This window comes from Periplaneta americana, chromosome 3 (assembly GCF_040183065.1).
Source record: "Periplaneta americana isolate PAMFEO1 chromosome 3, P.americana_PAMFEO1_priV1, whole genome shotgun sequence".
In the NCBI taxonomy this organism is placed as follows: domain Eukaryota; kingdom Metazoa; phylum Arthropoda; class Insecta; order Blattodea; family Blattidae; genus Periplaneta; species Periplaneta americana.
The window spans coordinates 179,564,635-179,585,547 of record NC_091119.1 but is presented as its reverse complement, the minus strand read 5'-3'; the positions used below and the strand labels follow the sequence as shown (position 1 = coordinate 179,585,547).

At 35.8% G+C, this 20,913-nt stretch overlaps 1 protein-coding gene across 1 annotated transcript; it reads left to right on the top strand.

Annotated features, from left to right (window-relative positions):
• Positions 1–19,607, top strand: LOC138696869 (neuronal acetylcholine receptor subunit non-alpha-2-like). Its single transcript, XM_069822323.1, has 9 exons — positions 1–144; positions 1,422–1,588; positions 1,864–1,908; positions 4,879–4,988; positions 7,081–7,297; positions 12,998–13,163; positions 14,957–15,109; positions 18,082–18,257; positions 19,317–19,607. Exons 1-9 carry the CDS (start codon positions 93–95, stop codon positions 19,464–19,466), a joined length of 1,236 nt encoding a protein of 411 aa, XP_069678424.1. The 5' UTR covers positions 1–92; the 3' UTR covers positions 19,467–19,607.
• The last annotated feature ends 1,306 nt before the right edge of the window (positions 19,608–20,913 follow it).

Here is a 20,913-nt window from a genome sequence, read left to right as displayed (position 1 = left end):
AGATGCGGTTGGGGGCGTGTACTGAGTAGAGGGGCGTATGAGTAAGTTATCGGACACCAAAACGTTGTTGAATCGATGAGTAGCAACGCGCTATGTACTGGATAAAGATTGTGTTGCTCTTCTTGGCCACGTGTCTACATCAAGGTAGTTATTATTATTATTATTATTATTATTATTATTATTATTATGTACGTGATTCTTTATAATCGGATTGCAATAAATTGTTATAATTACTACATATTATTATTATTATTATTATTATTATTATTATTATTATTATTATTATTATTATTATTATTATTATTTTAATAATATTATTATCATTAACGGTGATATTGATTGTGAATCATTCATAAGCAATATCAGTCTTCGTATTCCTGCTAAGGGTTTAAGATTTCATAAAAAATTTTATAATATAAATTCTAAATCTCTCTTTTTCTCCGACCTGCAGATGTATAAAGTATGCTAACTTGTATGGATTGAACTTGGATCCATGTAATGTGTAGTATATACTTTTTGAGTTTTATGTCAGTTGTTATTAATTTATGCCTTTTGTTGAGATATGTATTATAATATTCTCATCTTGTATATCTTTGTAATACTATTTATATGATTCCATTCTTTCGTTTGCAATTATCATTTTATTTACTTGTTATTATTTTAATTATTCCATTGTACTTTTATTGTAATTTATATCATTGCTAATGTTTTTGTTATATTGTCTTTGTGCTGAACTATAATTGGCACTGACTGTTGTACAGCTCATTAAATATAAATAAATAAATAAATATATAAATAAATAAATAAATAAATAAATAAACAAACAAAGAAACAAACAAACAAACAAGTACTTTTACTATTAATAATAATGAGTAAATTATTATTTATTTTATTTATTTACTAATATTTTAGTGTGCTGTACAACAGCCCAATATTTACAATGAACAAGGAATTACAAAAACAGTGCATAAAATAATTAATAAAATTAGAGACAAATGCAAATAAAAATGACAAAATGAATAAATAACTGTAAAATACATGATACAGAAAAGCTCAAAAAGAACACTAACGAATCAATTCAAATGAATGTAAATACTAATAGTAGTAATAATAATAAAATAATAATAATAATAATAATAATATTAATATTATCACTATTATTATTACTATTATAATTAGCATTATCACTTATTATTACTATTATTATTATTATTATTTTTATTTTTATTATTATTATTATTATTATTATTATTATTAAATATTATTGTTACTGTTCTTATTACTATTGTCATTATTACTACTATTATAATTATAATTATAATAATTATTATTTTCATTATTATTATTATTATTATTATTATTATTATTATTATTGTGTTATCTTACAAGAGATTCTTATGACGTGTTCATGTATTATACAGGGTGGTGCGACGGAGAGTGCAAGAGACAGGCTCCCGTGACGGACGAAACTCGCCTAAGGAATAAACTGAAGTGCGGTTATGACATCACTGTGAGACCGCAGGACAACGAGAACCATAGGAACAGAACAGAAGTGTTCCTCCACTTACTCCTGAGACACATTATCCTTGTAAGTACTCCTTCAGAAACTAAATTTGTAAAGGGAGCTGGGAGGTAGAGGTCCCTTTCTCAAGATTTCGAAATCACACAGTGCGGCAACTGGAAAACTGCAATGCTGCTGGAAAAAGTAATGATTCGGATGTTAATACCTAAATATCAAAATGAGAACTTGATTCTTCCTTCTTCGAAAAAATCTAGTTAGCTATTAAGAATATTCGACAAATTTAAAAACTAAGTTATGTAAACAGGTTGATAGTAATCCATGATAATAATTTTTTGTTTCAGGATGAAGAATATGACACCATTGGAGTGTATTTTGGACTGTGGATGGTAAGTTATTGGAATATTGTTTATAATTCTGCATTTGTTGCTACTCGCATACTGTTTGATCCTTTTTGGATTACTATTTACAATGACATACAGAGCGATCATTTTCTTGCTATCCCGCTGCTAGAAGCTTCCGTGCGACACGTCGTAAACAAAACTACACTTCCGAAATTGCTGACCTTGAAACTACGCGTGTTACTTTGTTGAAATGTTCAATTTTCTGTGTATTTTAAACTCTAAGGCCCGGTTTCATCAACAGGGATTTAAACTTAACCTCGTGTTATACAATTTTACCTCTAGATTTGACTAAAATTCTGTTTCATCAACAAAAGTTTGTTTTAATACGGGGTTAAGCTTGTAGTTACGTTAACATCTACTTTCTTTTCATTAACAAAATTGTTGTTGTTTTCTAATGCCAGGCGTTTGACAATAAAATCATTTGACTTCTTGCACTCCAATATTTTTCAAAGATATTATCATGGCCAGTCACTGAAGCTCAGATTTTGAGGTGTTCCGAATCCATTTCTTGGTTTGAGTTGCACAATGGGCAGTTAGGGGACTGATATATTCCAATTCTATGCAGGTGTTTGGCCAAACAATCATGGCATGTTGCCAATCTAAATGCAGCTACAGACGATTTTCGTGGTAAATCGGGAATTAACTGTGGATTTTGATGCAGAGAGTTCCATTTTTTCCCCTTGAGATCGTGTTATCAAATTTTATTTGTTGAAGTCTAAGTATGTACATTTAATAAATCTTCATTAACAAAGTATGTTCATATAACTTCATTTCTTCATCATCTGAAGATTCAGATTCAACATAGTGGCGTTCGTACATCATTTGTAAAGTACGACAATATACATAACCTGTACTATTTCCCCCCGACGTGTGCTTACTACAATCAGAAAACTACTCTCTGCATGAAGACAGTGCATAGATGATCATAGCGACAACTCGCCAAGTGAGTGGAGGAGGGTTCTTCGCCTGTTTTTCGCTACACTTTTCTCGCTAGCGAGATCTCTTCAAGTGTGTAACGGGCCTTAAAGCGGTGTTAGCTAACTCTCTGCCGGAAAGGCTTGGTGAAACGCATCAGTAGCAAGGACAAGTTAAAATTTTAACCTGAAGTTAATAGACTCAGGGTTAATATGTACATCTACGTCTCGGCCTCCCCAAAGGTATTTTTCCCTCCGGCCACCCAACTAACACTCTATATGCATTTCTCACAATCTACTTTCAGTTGGGTTAAATGTTTAACTCGGGAGAGCCAAATCCTAGCAATACCTGCCCATAGAACATCCCACTATTCATCCTCTTTTACTGTCTCAGTCCCCCGTGAATGGAATTCTATACCTCAGAAGATTACGGGCTGCCAGACAATAACCACTTTCAAGAAAAGGCTAAACGATTTCTTACGGGCGCAGTCAAATTGAAGTTATAATTGTGATCGAGTTTAATAATTTAATTTAATTTAAGTATGACTATCATTACTATTATTATTATTATTACATAATTATTTTATTGGTGTAGTGAAGATGAAAATAATTGTCATTGTATTATATTAATTATGCGTTATATTTTCTTGCATTGTAGTATTGTATTGCTTTGAATTGTATTGTATTGTATTAATTATGTTATATTCATATCATTGTAGTAATTTTCTATCATACTGGTTGAGTGGAAGAGAAAGCCGAATGGCCTTAACTCTGCCAGTTAAAATAAACCATTATTATTATTATTATTATTATTATTATTATTATTATTATTAAAACAAAATTATATTTGAGGAGAAAAATTCGCTCCGGCGCCGGGGATCGAACCCGGGTCCTTGGTTACAGGTATTATTCTGTAGGACAAATTAATAAATCTATAATAAAACAAAATGGCTGCTGTAAGTCATGCTTTTGACGTAGGATTTCTGTATTTAGATATTATGTTAACTGGTGTTCCTAACATGATCTTGTACATGAGATTTCCAATTTCTTCTATAGTTTTGTATGTATAATCTATGTATCTATCAACTTGTAGTTCTTTCATGATGTCAGAGTTTCTCTTAAAATCTATTGTGGAGTAGCCTGCTGTGCGTCTCATAAATTGAAGATCTCAGTACAATAAGTGGGTTACGAGCCAAAAGGCAACTTTTCAGGAGAGCAAAAGCAAAGTTTCTATTCACTTTATTTTTTGGAACAGCATATTAGATGAACTTCAGTTTCTAATACTACAAACCGGTTTATGAGGGAACCAATGACAGATTCTGATTCTATGAGGCGGGAATAGTAAGTAAGTTTTGGAAATCCGAAAATGCCACATTTGGTCGATAACCCACTTATTGTTCTGAGATCTTCATTATTTCATTTCTGCCGGTGTCAATCTTTGTATATCCACACTGTGAACTGTCCAGGCTTCATTGCCATAGCATAGTATAGATCTGGCTAATGTTTTGTAGATTCTAGTGAGTTTGTGTTTCTGTAATGTGATTGGTTTAAAAATGTTATTAATAGTTCCCATTGCTCTGTTGAATTTAATGAATTTTTGATTGAGGTATTTAATCTTCTTCATATGCGATTTCATATCCGAAGTAATTAAATAATTTAATTTGTTCAATATTTTATTATTAATGACAATTTTACTACGAACTGAATCTTTTCCTAAAAAGGCCACAAATTTAGATTTTGCTGTTGACATTTCTATTGTCATTAATTTTCTGCAATTTGGTAGATAGAGTGGACCGAACGTTGAAGATCATCTTCTGAGCTCGTTATAAACACTAAATCGTCTGCAAATAATGTGTCTGGATGGTATAATCGATTGAATAGTATACTGTAATGTGGTTTTAGTTTCCGTTCCTTGATAATCTAACTATATTCATTAAATAATTAAAGGTTTATATGTTTACTGAATATTTTCAGACTTTCCAATCAGTTGGCACAGTATCTAAGTGCATTTAAGTTGTAATTTTCAACACTATTCTTACAGTATTGGTATGATGAACGGTTGAAGTGGAATCCATCAGACTACGGGAATATCAAGAATATTCCTGCCGAAAGCAACACCATATGGATGCCGCAGATTGGATGGGTTACCATGTAAGCTAACTTCGAATAAAGTACTGTGAATCTACTGTAAAATATATGTAATTAGTAGTAAGAAATAACGAATCGGTAGTTGACGATAAATTAATATAGAAAACCAGTTTTCCTCACATTTGGATTCTTTACTACAGAGCTATTTCAAGCACCTTCAATGTACAGCAACATTTGTGCGCATCCTTCCTTCATTCAATATTATACACTTCAGCAAACAAATAACACAATCAGCTAGAAAGATCACACATGAAAATGTTAGCGTCAAAAACCAAACTATTTATTTAAATTAAAAATGATTAATAATATAATTTATCTTTTTATTAAGGGGTTAGGTACAGCTCAATGGAGTAAAATTTTGGAAATATTCAACATTTTTTTCGTCCATTACTGTATCTCGTACAATAGTGAAAATTGTTATGTGTAAAACACTGCCCTTCTGCTATACGATAAAAATATTTTTACGATTAAAAAGAAAGTGTTTATATATTTTTTTGAAAATTCAAAATTCACCGTGCAGTGATGAACCGTTTCCCTCATAACTCAAAAAGTATCTAACATTCTGTGATGAAATTTTTGTGTGTATTTATGCATGTCATATCTACAATATGATGCAAAATCACTTCTCTATCTTTAATAGAATGTCTGATAAAAAATAAATTAATTAAAAAAAATGGTCAAATATCAGTATTTTCTATTAACACAAAATAAAAAAGATACTATTTATTAAGGAATGTAGTTGAAAGCGCATGATATTGTAAACATGAGTCTCAGCAATAAAATAAAAGAGAGAGAACATGAAAAAGTTAACAAGTTTATGAGTCATGAGAGAAACGCTTCATCACTGCATGGTGAACTGCCACTGTCTTGAATTTTGAAAAAAAAAAAGTATAAATCGTAAACTTTTTGTTTCATATAGCAGAAGGACAGTGTTTTACACATACCAATTATCATTATTGTACAAGATACAGTAATGAAGGAAAAAAAATGTTGAATATTTCCAATAATTTTACTGCTGTAAGCTGTACCTAACCTCATAAGATCGGCCAAAAATAGTATGCAATACTTGTGTTAAGTGCATAACAGAATGTCTGAAATGGAGAAGACTCGATTTCGTCTCGTCTTTTCTAACTTTTCCTCGAGTCTGTTAAAATGCTTGCATCGCAATATACTATTACGAGTCTATATATTGTTTCCTTATTTGGCACAGGACCATCGGGGAGACGACGTCTGAATTTACAGCAACAGGTTCTCCACGTATATTTCACGAAAGCTTACACATTGTTGTACACAGTACATCACAACACAAACGCGCACAGCAGAGACGCACTGCATACTGGCTTGAGAGCCGTGGGGTGGGAATGTGCCGTAACTAGCGAGATGTATAACACTGGGACTCGCATCATTCCCGCCCGCCAACCAGTTTTCATGGTAGTGGAGGACGTCTTGGCTCGAACGCTCTGTACTGTTTGTTCAGTTCAAAGTGTGTCGTGGCTCGCTGTATGCCGTCATGTGGCTAGTCGATGAGCCTAGAGAATTCAATCTTCCTACACTTCCGCAGAGGTGTATTACCTATGTGTCAGAGAAGTTGCCTAGCAAGTACGGCTTTCATTCTGAAGAGTACTTACCGATACGTATGGTAACGCCGGTAGTGGCAGGAATGTGAACTGTTTGGAAACATGTACTGAGGTGGGATTTTTCTTACTGTCGGGATATGGGGAGAGGGTTAAGACGATTACTTACCGGTACGTATTTGTTGACATTAACTTCGACGGTGAACATGGACACGGAGCATTTGATTTGTGTTGTGGAATGTTGCCGTACGCAACCGATGATAACAGATACCCTGCGTAGGACTTGCCCGCAAAAAACACAGTTCGAAAGAGGTTATGGTAGTACACAGACAGTACAGACCGCCATCTGTTGCTACGACGTTCAAGTTATACCGTACACGTTCTCAAGTTCAGATTGAACGCCACTTCTCTGACATAAAAGCTGAAACTCGCTTTAAATCGCTGACTCACAACAGTGACGTCATGACACACTTTGAAATGAACACCCAGTATAAGCAGTGAGTGGAGCTTTCGTGTTGCAGGAACATAGTGAGCGACCGGCTGTATTCGCCGGACATCCTCTGCACCTTGTTCCACAATGGTCACGTGAGCTGCCTCTCCAGGTCTTCGTTCCACACAGTTTGCAAGTCCGACCTCACTCACTGGCCTTACGACTCCCACGTGTGCGACGCGCTCATGGCCCCCTGGCGGCTCCCGGAGGACGAACTGGAGCTCCTCGCGTCGAACATGGGTGACGAGGTGAGTCGTGACGGGTAGGGAAGCAACCAAGTACGCTCTTAAAATACTGGATCATCTATAAAGAGTGTTTAAAAAAGTATTCAATATTTTAGGAGGTGACAGAATGCATCAAACAAGAAAAAAGTCTAATAAACATGGGTACTACAACATATACTTTCTGAGATCTGAACACTTGTTCAACTTGTTCATAGGAGGTGCCTCAATGTGACGACCATTTATGACAATGCATTTTTCTGCCCTACAATACAACAGGCTGCCTGATAATCATACCGTAGTTGACACCCTTGGCATGGAATACTGATACGTCGCAAGGAATACTGAAAAGAAAAGTTTGGTTGCAGACATGAGAGGGGTTCAGCAGAGATGGTGTTGTGAATTTTCGTAATCAGCATTTGTGGGCTGATGAAAATCCCCATGCAGTTGAAGAAACAAGACATCAGCACCGATTCTCAATCAACGTATGGGCAGGCGTTCTTGGCGATAGATTAAGGCCATACGTGCTACCACAGAGATTAACTGGGGCTCGTTATCAGGGTTTTGTAATTAATGTAGCTGGAGTATGTGCCATGTCAACAAAGACTACAGATGTGGTTCATGCACGATGGCACCGAAGCACATTTTTCCGCAATGAGCGTGAACACCTGACGCTGACATTTCAGAAATGCTGGATTGATTGGAGAGGCCCCACATCTAGGCCTGCTCGTTCCTCAGATCTAAATCCCCTAGACTTTTGGTTATCAAGAACAACCAGGCCAATTCAAAGAGTGCGTGATTCCTTACGCCGAAGGCCAGAGGAATGCATTGCCATGAATTGACGTCACATTGAGCACCTCCTATGAACAAGTGTTCAGATCTCAGAAAGTATGTGTTGTAGGACCCATGTTTATTAGACTTTTTTGTTTTGATGCATACTAGCACCTCCTAAAATATTGGATACTTTTTCCTTAGCACTCTTTATATCGCGGCATCACAGCTGAGATGGGGTCCCGCTCGGCCGATAAGCTATCGCTTCCCGCCGACCTGGCAATAGACTACAAGAGCCCGATGTTTAGCAAGCTAGAGTGACTGCCTAATAAATTCTAATGCACTTTAAAAGTTATTAACTCACCCATGACTCTAAAGGAGATGCTGGAACTGCCTGCCTTCGTTTGAATTGATCTCTTGGCGAATGTTATCCTTAAGTTCGTCTAAAGTGTGTGGAGTCGTTGTATACACTTTATTTTTTAATGATCCCCAGAGATAATAGTCACAGGCGGTTAAATCAGGGAATCTTGAGGGCCATACATTAACGTTACTGTATGTACGTTAATGGAAAACCACAGGTTCAAGTGACACAGAGTTTGTGAACACTCATTGTGGGTTTCTGGCGTCTTGTGAGCCCACTCGAGTTATGTGGATAAAAAGGGAAATATTTAAGCGGTGTCGGGTGAAGTTCCTGGGTGGCTCCGTTCGTAAGAGCGTTGGTGCTCTAAGCCAAAGGTCTCGGGATGGATACCCGGCCTCAGAACAATTTTTCCCTTGAATTTATTCGATGTTCCTAATTACGTTAGGTGAACAATACAATACGTGCAGGTCTGATTTGTATAACTTTCTCCATTCTCCTGTAATTTCATTCCCCTTAGCTCCAAATATTTTCCTAAGCACCTTATTCTCGAACACCTTTAACCTCTGTTCCTCTCTCAACGTGAGAGTCCAAGTTTCACAACCATACAGTACAACCGGTAATATAACTGTTTTATAAATTCTAACTTTCAGCTTTTTTGAGAGCGTACTGGATGACAAAAGCTTCTGAACCGAATAATAGCAGACATTTCCCATATTTATGCAACGTTAAATTTGCTTTCGAGTGTCACTTATACTATTGTTACTGTTGCTGCAAGGTGTTTGAATATTTACATTTTTTCAAAGGATAAATTTCCAATTCTTCTATTTCATTTTGTACTATGTTTCCGCCATAGATAGTCAACTGAAAATGGCGGCTTCTTTCAAACATTTTGGTGAAGCTAACATCAGTGAAATAGAATTTTAATAAGTCAATTATTATTTTATTGTATTAGAGTACTTTATTTCTTCTAATCTTCATATACTTTCTTTTAATCGTGAAATAGTCAATTAAATACTACTCGAGTTTTGATTTTCTCTTGATAGATCAAAACCTCTAGTGAAATTACTGTTGACTATTACACTTTTAATACGTCATACTACTTTTTACCAATAAAACGGTACGGAAGAACGTGTTTATACCAATCATGGCTTTTATTGCTACAATTTTGTCACTTCCCGTACTTATTTGTTTTTATCACTTCCCTAGCATTTGTTTGTTTTTATCATTTCCCTAGCATTTGTTTCTTTGTTAGCCAACATTTCAAACTGCAAATTCTTTACGGTACAATAAAACATGTTTTGCGATCGTCATTTGTTTACCGCATAGTCAACTGAAAATGGCTGCTCCTTTCAAATGTTTTGGTGAAGCTAACATTGGTGAAATAGAATTTTAGTAAGTCAATTAATGTTTTATTGTATTAGAGTACTTTATTTCTTCTAATCTTTATATACTTTTTTTTAAATCGTGTAATAGTCAATTAAATCTCACTTGAGTTTTGATTTTCTCAAGAGAAATCGAAACCTCCAGTGAAACGGAGTGAATTACTGTTGATAATCCATGGGTATACTATTTTTGGTTGTGAAAGGAAAACGCCACGTAAAAATTTGCGGTACGATGTCCTATTGCATACATCGCGTTTTTTCTCTTAGATTTTAACTGTTAAGATAATGTCGGGTGATTTCATGGTGAATCCTCGGTTTCATCCCGCCAATATACCATCCCGCTATCACCAATTTCATTGACAGTACATAACCTCACAATTATTTAAATCAGCGATACAATTTTTTGTCGCAGCGAATATTCTTCTTACATGTTTGTTTATGTGGTATATTATTTGTGTGATTGATCTCAGATCAATTTAATACAGATAGGCCTACCACAGTCTAGTATATACAGTCACGAAGCTCAATACTTACTAAATATGCAAACATAGTTGAAATATACATCCATAGATAGTTGCTCACTACCAGGATCGCTACTATCGCCTCATCACAGACTCTTTCCCCAGCAGACGATAAAATGTAGGCCTATTGTACTTTCGATATCGTATTCTTTTGAAAAAATTAACACCTTCCTTCCAGTATTGAAATGTGAAATACTTACTTACTTACAAATGGCTTTTAAGGAACCCGAAGGTTCATTGCCGCCCTCACGTAAGCCCGCCAGCGGTCCCTATCCTGTGCAAGATTAATCCAGTCTCTATCATCATACCCCACCTCCCTCAAATCCATTTTAATATTATCCTCCCATCTACGTCTCGGCCTCCCTAAAGGTCTTTTTCCCTCCGGTCTCCCAACTAACACTCTATATGCATTTCTGGATTCGCCCATACGTGCTACATGCCCTGCCCATCTCAAACGTCTGGATTTAATGTTCCTAATTATGTCAGATGAAGAATACAATGCGTGCAGTTCTGTGTTGTGTAACTTTCTCCATTCTCCTGTAACTTCATCCCGCTTAGCCCCAAATATTTTCCTTAGCACCTTATTCTCAAACACCCTGAACCTATGTTCCTCTCTCAGAGTGAGAGTCCAAGTTTCACAACCATACAGAAGAACCGGTAATATAACTGTTTTATAAATTCTAACTTTCAGATTTTTCGACAGCAGACTGGATGATAAGAGCTTCTCAACCGAATAATAACACGCATTTCCCATATTTATTCTGCGTTTAATTTCCTCCCGAGTGTCATTTATATTTGTTACTGTTGCTCCAAGATATTTGAATTTTTCCACCTCTTCGAAGGATAAATCTCCAATTTTTATATTTCCATTTCGTACAATATTCTGGTCACGAGACATAATCATATACTTTGTCTTTTCGGGATTTACTTCCAAACCGATCGCTCTACTTGCTTCAAGTAAAATTTCCGTGTTTTCCCTAATCGTTTGTGTATTTTCTCCTAACATATTCACGTCATCCGCATAGACAAGAAGCTGATGTAACCCGTTCAATTCCAAACCCTGCCTGTATCCTGAACTTTCCTAATGGCATATTCTAGAGCGAAGTTAAAAAGTAAAGGTGATAGTGCATCTCCTTACTTTAGCCCGCAGTGAATTGGAAAAGCATCAGATAGAAACTGACCTATACGGACTCTGCTGTATGTTTCACTGAGACACATTTTAATTAATCGAACTACATAAGGTTTATATATTATTTTCATAAAGTATATATTATATTTTATAAACTCACCTTCCTGGATTTTTCGGATGAAGGATAAATCTGACCTCTTTTTCTTACAATATTTATAGTACCACAAACGTCTCCTTGTCCCATATTAGTATTCAAATTATTGTATTTTAGTCATTTACAGTTATTACAACCAATAACGAACATTTCACAGTTTACACAACTTTTCACAACAAAGCGAAATACGGCACAGTCAATGCCTTTTCGATCTAGACCAGGCCGTAATGTATGTTCGGGTTTTCTATTTCAGTGTATGTAGCTCAGTGAAATATTATATTACAACTTTATTGCGTATCATTGCTAAGTTTTATTTAGTGTAATATGTCCATAAGTTCCGTTTACTTCTTGTTGCATAATATGTTGCAGAAATAATTACAAAACTGTGTTATTTTAATGTGAAGAGAATTTTGCACGTTAACATAATCTGTTCGCATCAACATTTTAAGTTTAGAATGGAAGCTATTTTGAGGTTCAATAGAAACGTATTTATATTGTGATTTTAATTTATCACATCTACCTCCCTTAATTGTAGACAGAAAATTTACCATACCACTCCTATGAAATTAGTAAATGTACGATTGTGTTACTTCGCCCCTTAGGTAGTAGATAAATACAATAATTCAGTACTCAATTGTAGCATTAAAATACAGACAAATAGAATGTGACGGGTGTTATACATGATATTATGTTTAATTATAATGTATAATTGCGAATATAGGAATAAACATAACCTATACTTTCCATATGACATAACATACATACTGTATGTAGTGGCAGGGCATTGGAGACCACTAAAATTAGACAGAAATGGGCAACTTCTACAGTAAACATAACCTATAATTTCAACATATTTAAATATTCGTGCGGTGTAACTGAAAATTATTGAATCGTGCATAAATGAATGTACAATAATTTCGCAATATTTAATCGAAATAAAGGCAGGTATTACACATACGAACAACGTAATTTTCACACCAAAAATATTACACATTAACTCGCAAGGAATTATGTCTGAAGTGTCTACTAATCATTGTTTTAAATTTTATTAATGCAATTACACTACATTTTAGAGAAATATATGTTACTCTTTATGCATTCCAATTAATTTATATGGTTGAAACGCCGCCCTTCGTGATCGGGTTAAGCGAGTCACATGGTCTGCCTTTACGGCCTGTATTAGATCACGATGGCAGTGACACAGTCTATTGTTCCTAGTACTCACAGCGCTCCAAGCGGCTAGCAACTATCGTGAGAAATGCAAAAAATCACACCAAGCTTCGTGACTGTATATAGTAGACTGTGGGCCTACTATACTCACAAATTGGGATCTAGTAGAAGACTAGCTAGGGAAAATAGTTGAAAGAATGGCGTATTAACTCGATTTAAAGAAGTAATTATGTTTTCAGATTTTCAGTATGTACCAGCCGAATAAAGAATGGGCGGTGCTGAAGGCTGACATAAGACCCCGCACGGAGAAGTACGAGAACTCTACATACGAGTATCTGGAACTGGCCTTCTCTTTGGCCCGACGCTCTGCGACCTACGAGGCCATCGTCGTCATCCCTGCACTCGGTAAAACATTCTCGTTTTCTTCCTTGTAACCTATTTTTTTTTTCCAGCCACAACTTGTCAGGTATTATATTTTTACGTAATTTCCGGGATAATATTTTTCTAATGCTAAAAGACAAGGGAAAATAAATATACTGTATTATGACAATCCAGGAATTTTAGGAAAGAAAAATATTTAGTTTTTGATATTAAGATACACTCTAAACAGATATGGTCTAAAATGAACTTGCTGCAAAATGCGATGAAAGTTGCAATTAAGTCGAAGGTAATGGATTTAATACAGTCTCATTCTAACATGTATGACAATGCTTTGAAGCTGAAATCAATATGTTTACAGCATTCGAGTTAAGATGTTCGGCATAGTACATAACCGCCTCTAGCCATGTTTCCCAGCGAGTTAAAACAGGTTATGGTGGAAGAGGAATTTCATGAAGTATTTTCGTGAATGAGATTTTCAGAAATTATTCATGTTAGAAATTAGGGAATGTACAGGGGCATCATTTTATTTTTACTAACATTTTTAATATTAACCTGGCTATATCTTTGGATTAAAGGTCTAGAACCGGAAACACCGCTTGCTCCCCCTTCCAAGACTGGAGTTCGATGATACTGGCGTAAAATACAAATCACTTTACTAGGTATAGGAGGGAAGAAAAGTAGTTCATCCATTTACGCAAACTAGGAAATATCGCTGTTTTTGAGTTCGATCATCTTCATTAGGTTTTTGTTTAATCAAAATACAGTACAGTATTAATAATGAGTGTTTTTACTCACTAACTGAGCTGTCCATGTGGACGTATTCATTATGCAGTGTATATTATACTGTCTACAACACATCAGCGTACAATATAGAGAATGAAAAGTTAAATTGAAAAATAATCATAATTTGGATATTTAAACACATTTTTGAAAATGGTGGCCGTTCATTTCGATACAGGCTTCAGCTCTAATGTGTATATTATCGCACTATATACTATTGTACCTAATCCCAATTACCAGTTTCGTCCTTGTAACTAGTAACTCATGTTGAAATAGTTCTGTAACTATTCTATAAAAGAGTACCTTACGTACTGTAAATTCAATCTTCACTTCTGCCCGATCCGAAAAGATAAAATTACTCAGACATGCTATCTACTGTCCGTCCAAGTGGTTATGTCGTAGGGTCGTAGAAAGGGAGGAAATCACGTAACAGTTAATTACTTAACGAGGCCCATTTATTTAAGTTGTTTTAAACAGTTGTATAATATTACGTAGACGTCCAATTCCTAACAGAAATTAATGTTCTCACAAAAGAGCTAAGACGACAGTCCAACCACTAGCTGGCGAATAAAAGCAGGTGGGGGAAACCGGGATACGACGTAGGCAAATGGACGACAGTACCTGTGCGAAAATGATTCAATATTGAAAGCTCTTTCGTCACTGGAAAACGCGAACATATTTTGGAACGTACTGTTTACTATGACCGTAAGGCTACTATGACTGTATATGCGGTCTTGGATCTGTGTGGAGGACGGTTGAACTTCATTAGTAGAAGGGGTGGGAGTGAAGTACATTCAAAAACTCAAGTAGAATAAAAATTGAGTAAAAATAAAATGATGTCCCTGTATTTTACAGCATTCAAATTAATGTGTTAAGCATAGTTACAAAACCGCCTCTAGTCATGTTCCCTAACGAGTTAAAACAGGTTGTGGTGGAAGAGGAATTTAAGGAAGTATTTCTGTGAATATGGCAATTCGGGATGGCACTTTGCATAACTTGTTCATGTTAAAAATTAGGTAATGTGCTTATGTACGCAGTACTCAGCATGCTGACCCTGGCCTCCTCGTGGATCGAGGCGGAGAGTGGGGCACGTCTGGGACTGCTTAGCAGCATCCTCGTCTGCCACATCCTGTACCTTCAGTTCATTAGCCTTCTGCTCTACGAGAATGGAAACAGCTGTCCACTCATAGGTAACATTGCAATTAAGTCACCAATTAATAATATGTTTCACAGACTTATTTCAAATAGCTATTTACTTAACATTTAAGAGGGTCCAGTTCAAATTCTGCTTAATGCAGTTTTTGATGAAATTGAGTTATGTATAAATAAGATACTCTGTGACGTACTCTGCTAAATGTAGTAACTATGGTTATCCAATTTTAATATAATTCCATATATAAAAACGTATAAAAGTAAGACTCCGCTGCAAAACCTGCTTAATGCATGAAGTTAGTATTGATATTCCATATCAGAATCTATCTAATGCAACTGTAAAATAATAAGAATGCATATTTTAAGGTCGTTAGAGACGTACATGATTTTCGTTTAGTAATGTAACAGCAAGTCTTTCTACAGTGTTATTATTTTATTTATTTATTTAACCTGGTAGAGATAAGGTCATCAGGCCTTCTCTTCCCCTCTACCAGGGAATTACAACTACAATATTAAGAATACAATTAATGAATGAAAAAAAAATATTTTGTTCTAACTGAAGAAAACATAATTTACAAGTACTCATTTCAACATAAACTTGGATTTATTTATTTGTTTATTTATTTACTTATTTATCTATTTATCTATTTATTTTTTAATTAATTAATTAATTTATTTATTTAGTTATTTATTTATTTATAAAATAGAAGAAGGAAAAATTTAAGAAACTCGTTATTGCATATTTCGATATTACAATAGTTGCTACCTGTAAAAATGAACTGTCGCTGTCCTTTAAATTAAGTACATTTGTAACTTTCTTCACATTCCTCCTAGAGATTTCATTTTTTCAGGTAAGTTTAATAATACAGTGTGTACGTATATAAAAGTCATCAAATATAGGCCTATAAACACGTTAACATACTTACTTACTTACTGGCTTTTAAGGAACCCGGAGATTCATTGCCGCCCTCACATAAGCTCGCCATTGGTCCGTATCCTGAACAAGATTAATCCAGTCTCTATCACCATATCCCACCTCCCTCAAATCCATTTTAATATTATCCTCCCATCTACGTCTCGGCCTCCCCAAAGGTCTTTTTCCCTCCGACCTCCCAATTAACACTCTATATGCATTTCTGGATTCACCCATACGTGCTACATGCCCTGCCCATCTCAAACGTTTGGATTTAATGTTCCTAATTATGTCAGGTGAAGAATATAATGCGTGCAGTTCTGTGTTGTGTAACTTTCTCCATTCTCCTGTAACTTCATCCCTCTTAGCCCCAAATATTTTCCTAAGAACCTTTTTCTCAAACACCCTTAACTTATGTTCTTCTCTCAAAGTGAGAGTCCAAGTTTCACAACCATAAAGAACAACCGGTAATATAACTGTTTTATAAATTCTAACTTTCAAATTTTTGACAGCAGACTGGATGATAAAAACTTCTCAACCGAATAATAACACGCATTTTCCATATTTATTCTGTGTTTAATTTCCTCCCGAGTATCATTTATATTTGTTACTGTTGCTCCCAGGTATTTGAATTTTTCCACCTCTTCAAAAGATAAATTTCCAGTTTTTATATTTCCATTTCATACAATATTCTGGTCACGAGACATAATCATATACTTTGTCTTTTCGGGATTTACTTAAAGACGTTAACATAAATGCCGAAATTAAACGCAAAATAATTACGGGATATGCCTGTTATTATTCGGCTGAGAAGCTTTTGTCATCCAGTCTGCTCTCAAAAAAACTGAAAGTTAGAATTTATAAAACAGTTATATTACCGGTTGTTCTGTATGGTTGTGAAACTTGGACTCTCGCTTTGAGAGAGGAACAGAGGTTAAAGGTGTTCGAGAATAAGGTGCTTAGGAAAATATTTGGGGCTAAGACTGATGAAGTTACGGGAGAATGAAGAAAGTTACACAACCTAGAACTGCACGCATTGTATTCTTCAGGAATAATAAATACAGACGTTTGAAATGGGCAGGATATGTAGCACGTATGGACGAAACCAGAAATACATGAAGAGTATTGTTGGAATCCTGGAGGGAAAAAGGCCTTTGGGGAAGGCGAGATGTAGATGCGAGAATAATATTAAAATGGATTTGAGGGATGTGGGATATGATAGAGAATGGATTAATCTTGCTCAGGATAGGGACCGATAGCGGGCCTATGTGAGGGCGGCGATGAACCTCCGGGTTCCTTAAAAGCCATTTGCAAGTAACATAAATCCCGTGCAATTTGTGAAGCCTTGATACGGTCTTTCTAGTGTCAAAGATAGTACTGTCTTATGAAACAATTTTATAACAATTAACCACATTATGTCATTCAATAAAATATACTGTTGTAAATTTAATTTAATTTATGCTGCATATAAACTCCGCTGCAAACCGTGCTTAATGTACAATTAAAAATCATTGTCTGCTACACCAAATGAATGAATTTATTGACAATTTGAATTGTAATAGAAAAGAATGTATGTTTGCACATTTATATTAAAAAATAATTGCGTTACGCACGGTTACTGAGATGCGTAATTTTCTCATTTTTCTCAATATCTAAAATTATGCATTTAGCAGGTTTTGAACGAAATCTCCTCATTTGATAAAGTGATGGCACTTGGGATATCGCCTGTGGTGTACAGTCCGCGTCACCGTTTTTTGGCGTGTGAAATAAGTAATGGGAACGTTAAGTACGAGTGATTTACATTTGCCGCAGTCAGTCTAACAACTGTGTTTGGCAAATGGCTGATGCGACGTGTACAGTATATGAAGTGGTACCATTCTCAGCTACACTATCGACATGCTCACAAACTGGGCACTATATATCTAGGACACATGCCAAAAACGCTGGCGCCAGCTATACACACCGGTACAGACTCAAATTTTTAAGCGTAATATGACCTATTCGTTTGTCTGTCAATTTTTGTGACATTCTGTTTAAATGTTTCAATTGTTACTGTCAGTAAGGTAATGAAGTGATAACGATTGCCATACTGTGCAGTGGTGTTCTATCGAGACTCCTTGATGATATGCGGGTCCTGCCTCGTTATAACGCTGCTTGTTCGATGGACATCGTCCCGTTGTACTGCGCCTCCCAGCTGGGTGACTGCTGTCGCTAAGAGAGTGCAGGAAAATCGAACTGGACAGCTGTTGCTCTTCCTACCACAACCTCGCACGGTAAGAACAGGAACCTCTAATGTCTGCCTACGAATATTTCATTTTTTTCATTTCATTTATTACATTCTATAGATCTTACATTAGCAATTAAGCTTTAAGATGTAGAACAAGTCAAAATTTTACAACATTACAATTACAATTTTTACAATTCTTTTACAATTTTGCAATTTTCTACAATTTTTGGCGAGATGTAGTGAGATGAGATGAGTCGAGGCCCGAGGATTCGCCAAAAGATTACCTGGCATTTGCCTTATGGTTGGAAAAAACCTCGGAAAAAACCCAACCAGATAATCAGACCAAACGGGGGTGAAATGAAGAGAGGCCGAGGACTCGCCATAGATCACCCGCCATCAGTCCCACGGCTGGGGAAAACCTCGGAAGAAACCAATCAATGAGATCAAATGGGGGGATCCAACCCAAGCCCGAGCGTAGCTCCTGATCAGCAGGCCAGGGAGTTTGCCGACTGAGCTACATCGATGGCTGTACTAAAAACTTAACTGAAGAATATTACTGGAGAATCTTTAGTGTATTGTAAATATTCATAATTTAAATATGTATGTCATTATTGTATTGATTAAGGCTGGTTGAGTGGAAGAAAAGGCCTTATGGCCTTAACTCTGCCAGCGAAAATAAAACTATTCTATTCTATTCTATTCTATTCTATTCTATTCTATTCTATTCTAAGTCACATTACTTCCCTGTGTTACATGCAAATATATTTCATTCAATAGTCGCATAGCAACAAACAAAAATAATACCCAAAACTCGACGATCCTCCCAACAGTTCTGGTATTAAATCATGTAAAATGATTAAATTATATTTTAATACGTAAAATGTGGGACTGGAAAAAAAGCATACGCCAATTCGTAAGTTAGGCATAAGTAGAATTCACTAGTCCTGGAATATTTAATTGCACTCCCCCCTACAAGCTTGTCCTCGACTAGTAAAAACTACTCACCGCCCTTAATACATAAATAACTATATTCTAGATCTTAGATTAGCATATATTACAGAGATATTCTCATGTCAGTTCGTATTACAATTGTGTGACATTTCAGATTGCTGAAACAGGAGAAGTGGAGCCCGTCTCCGAACTCGGAGGAGCGACCTGGCATATCGCTGGCAAGCTGCTGGATCGAGTCAGTTTCGTGGTCTTCAGCGTCGTGTACTTGGTGCTCTTCATTGTGTATTATTGCTATTATCTGTGAATTTTGCTCTGTTTTTACTTTATCGGTGTTGCTGACCTCACTAACTTCTGTTATGATATAGTCTTACTGAAAAATTATACATCTATAAGGAAATATTAATAAATTATGAATAACGCTAAAAATTCTCTCAGATATTTCGAGTAAAATAAATGCAATGAGTCGGCCTCAGTAGCACAGTTGGTATAACGCTGGCCTTCTGTCCTGGACGTTGCGGGTTCGTTCCTGATCCTGGTCGATGACATTTAAATATGCTTAAATGCGACAGACGCATGTCAGTAGATTTACTGGCATGTAAAAATTCCTGCGGGACAAAATTCCGGCACACCGGCGACGCTGATATAACCTCGGCAGTTGCGAGCGTCGTTAAATAAACCATAATACTTACAAGTTACTTACTTACAAATGGCTTTTAAGGAACACGCAGGTTCATTGCCGCCCTCACATAAGCCCGCCATCGGTCCCTATCCTGTGCAAGATTAATCCACTCTCTATCATCATATCCCACCTCCCTCAAATCCATTTTAATATTATCCTTCCCAAAGGTCTTTTTGTCTCCGGCCTCCCAACTAACACTGTAAATGCATTTCTGGATTCGCCCATACGTGTTACATGTCCTGCCCATCTCAAACGTCTCGATTTAATGTTCCTAATTATATCAGATGAAGAATACAATGCATGCAGTTCTGCGTTGTGTAACTTCCTCCATTCTCCTGTAACTTCATCCCTTTTAGCCCCAAATATTTTCCTAGCAACCTTATTCTGAAACATAATTAATAAACATAATAAAAAAATTAATTAAACGCAATGAATTTAGTGAATCTATAAAGCACATTCGGGGTTTAAAATGAAAGCTGTTATTAAACGATCGTAGGTGGATACATGCGCCATAATATGCCCGATAGCAAGACTCGCAAAGTTTTAAATCTAACTTAGGGTATAAGTTGGTCCGTCGAATCTGGTAGACGTCTATATATCTGTATAAAAGTTTTTATTGGTAGGACTGTCAGTAAAAAGTCAAGTTACGTGTTCATGAGCTGTAAAAAAATCAACTGTATAGCTTCAAATGAATTTTGTACAAATCAAACCGCCCCGACTATAGACAAAATTTTTAGCACTCTCCGCAGCAAAACAATAGGTACTGAATACGAGTGACCGTACCACAGAACCACTGAACACACGTTGATTGCGGTACTCTTGTCCCAGTTATGGATCGGTGTAAACCCACCTAAGCCAATCCTTTCATCCACATTTCCCTAATTCAACGCTGAATAACTATAGGGGAACAACTTATAAAACTCGGTTGGTCTGCGCATGCTCAATCTTAAAGAGTGACACAATACACTATTCACCTCCTCCTTTCTAATTGTCAACCAATAACGGAAGAAGGCGTTTCTCACTAGATTTTGAATGAAGTAGAATATTTTTGCATTTTTTATAATTAATAATA

Bases quoted from the DNA above. Each gene is read 5' to 3' on its own strand.
- LOC138696869 (XM_069822323.1), top strand. From the start codon at position 93: ATGTACTGGATAAAGATTGTGTTGCTCTTCTTGGCCACGTGTCTACAT. The intron at 1,909-4,878 runs GTAAGTTATTGG...CTATTCTTACAG, and splicing joins TGTATTTTGGACTGTGGATG to TATTGGTATGATGAACGGTT. The intron at 13,164-14,956 runs GTAAAACATTCT...TTATGTACGCAG, and splicing joins CGTCGTCATCCCTGCACTCG to TACTCAGCATGCTGACCCTG.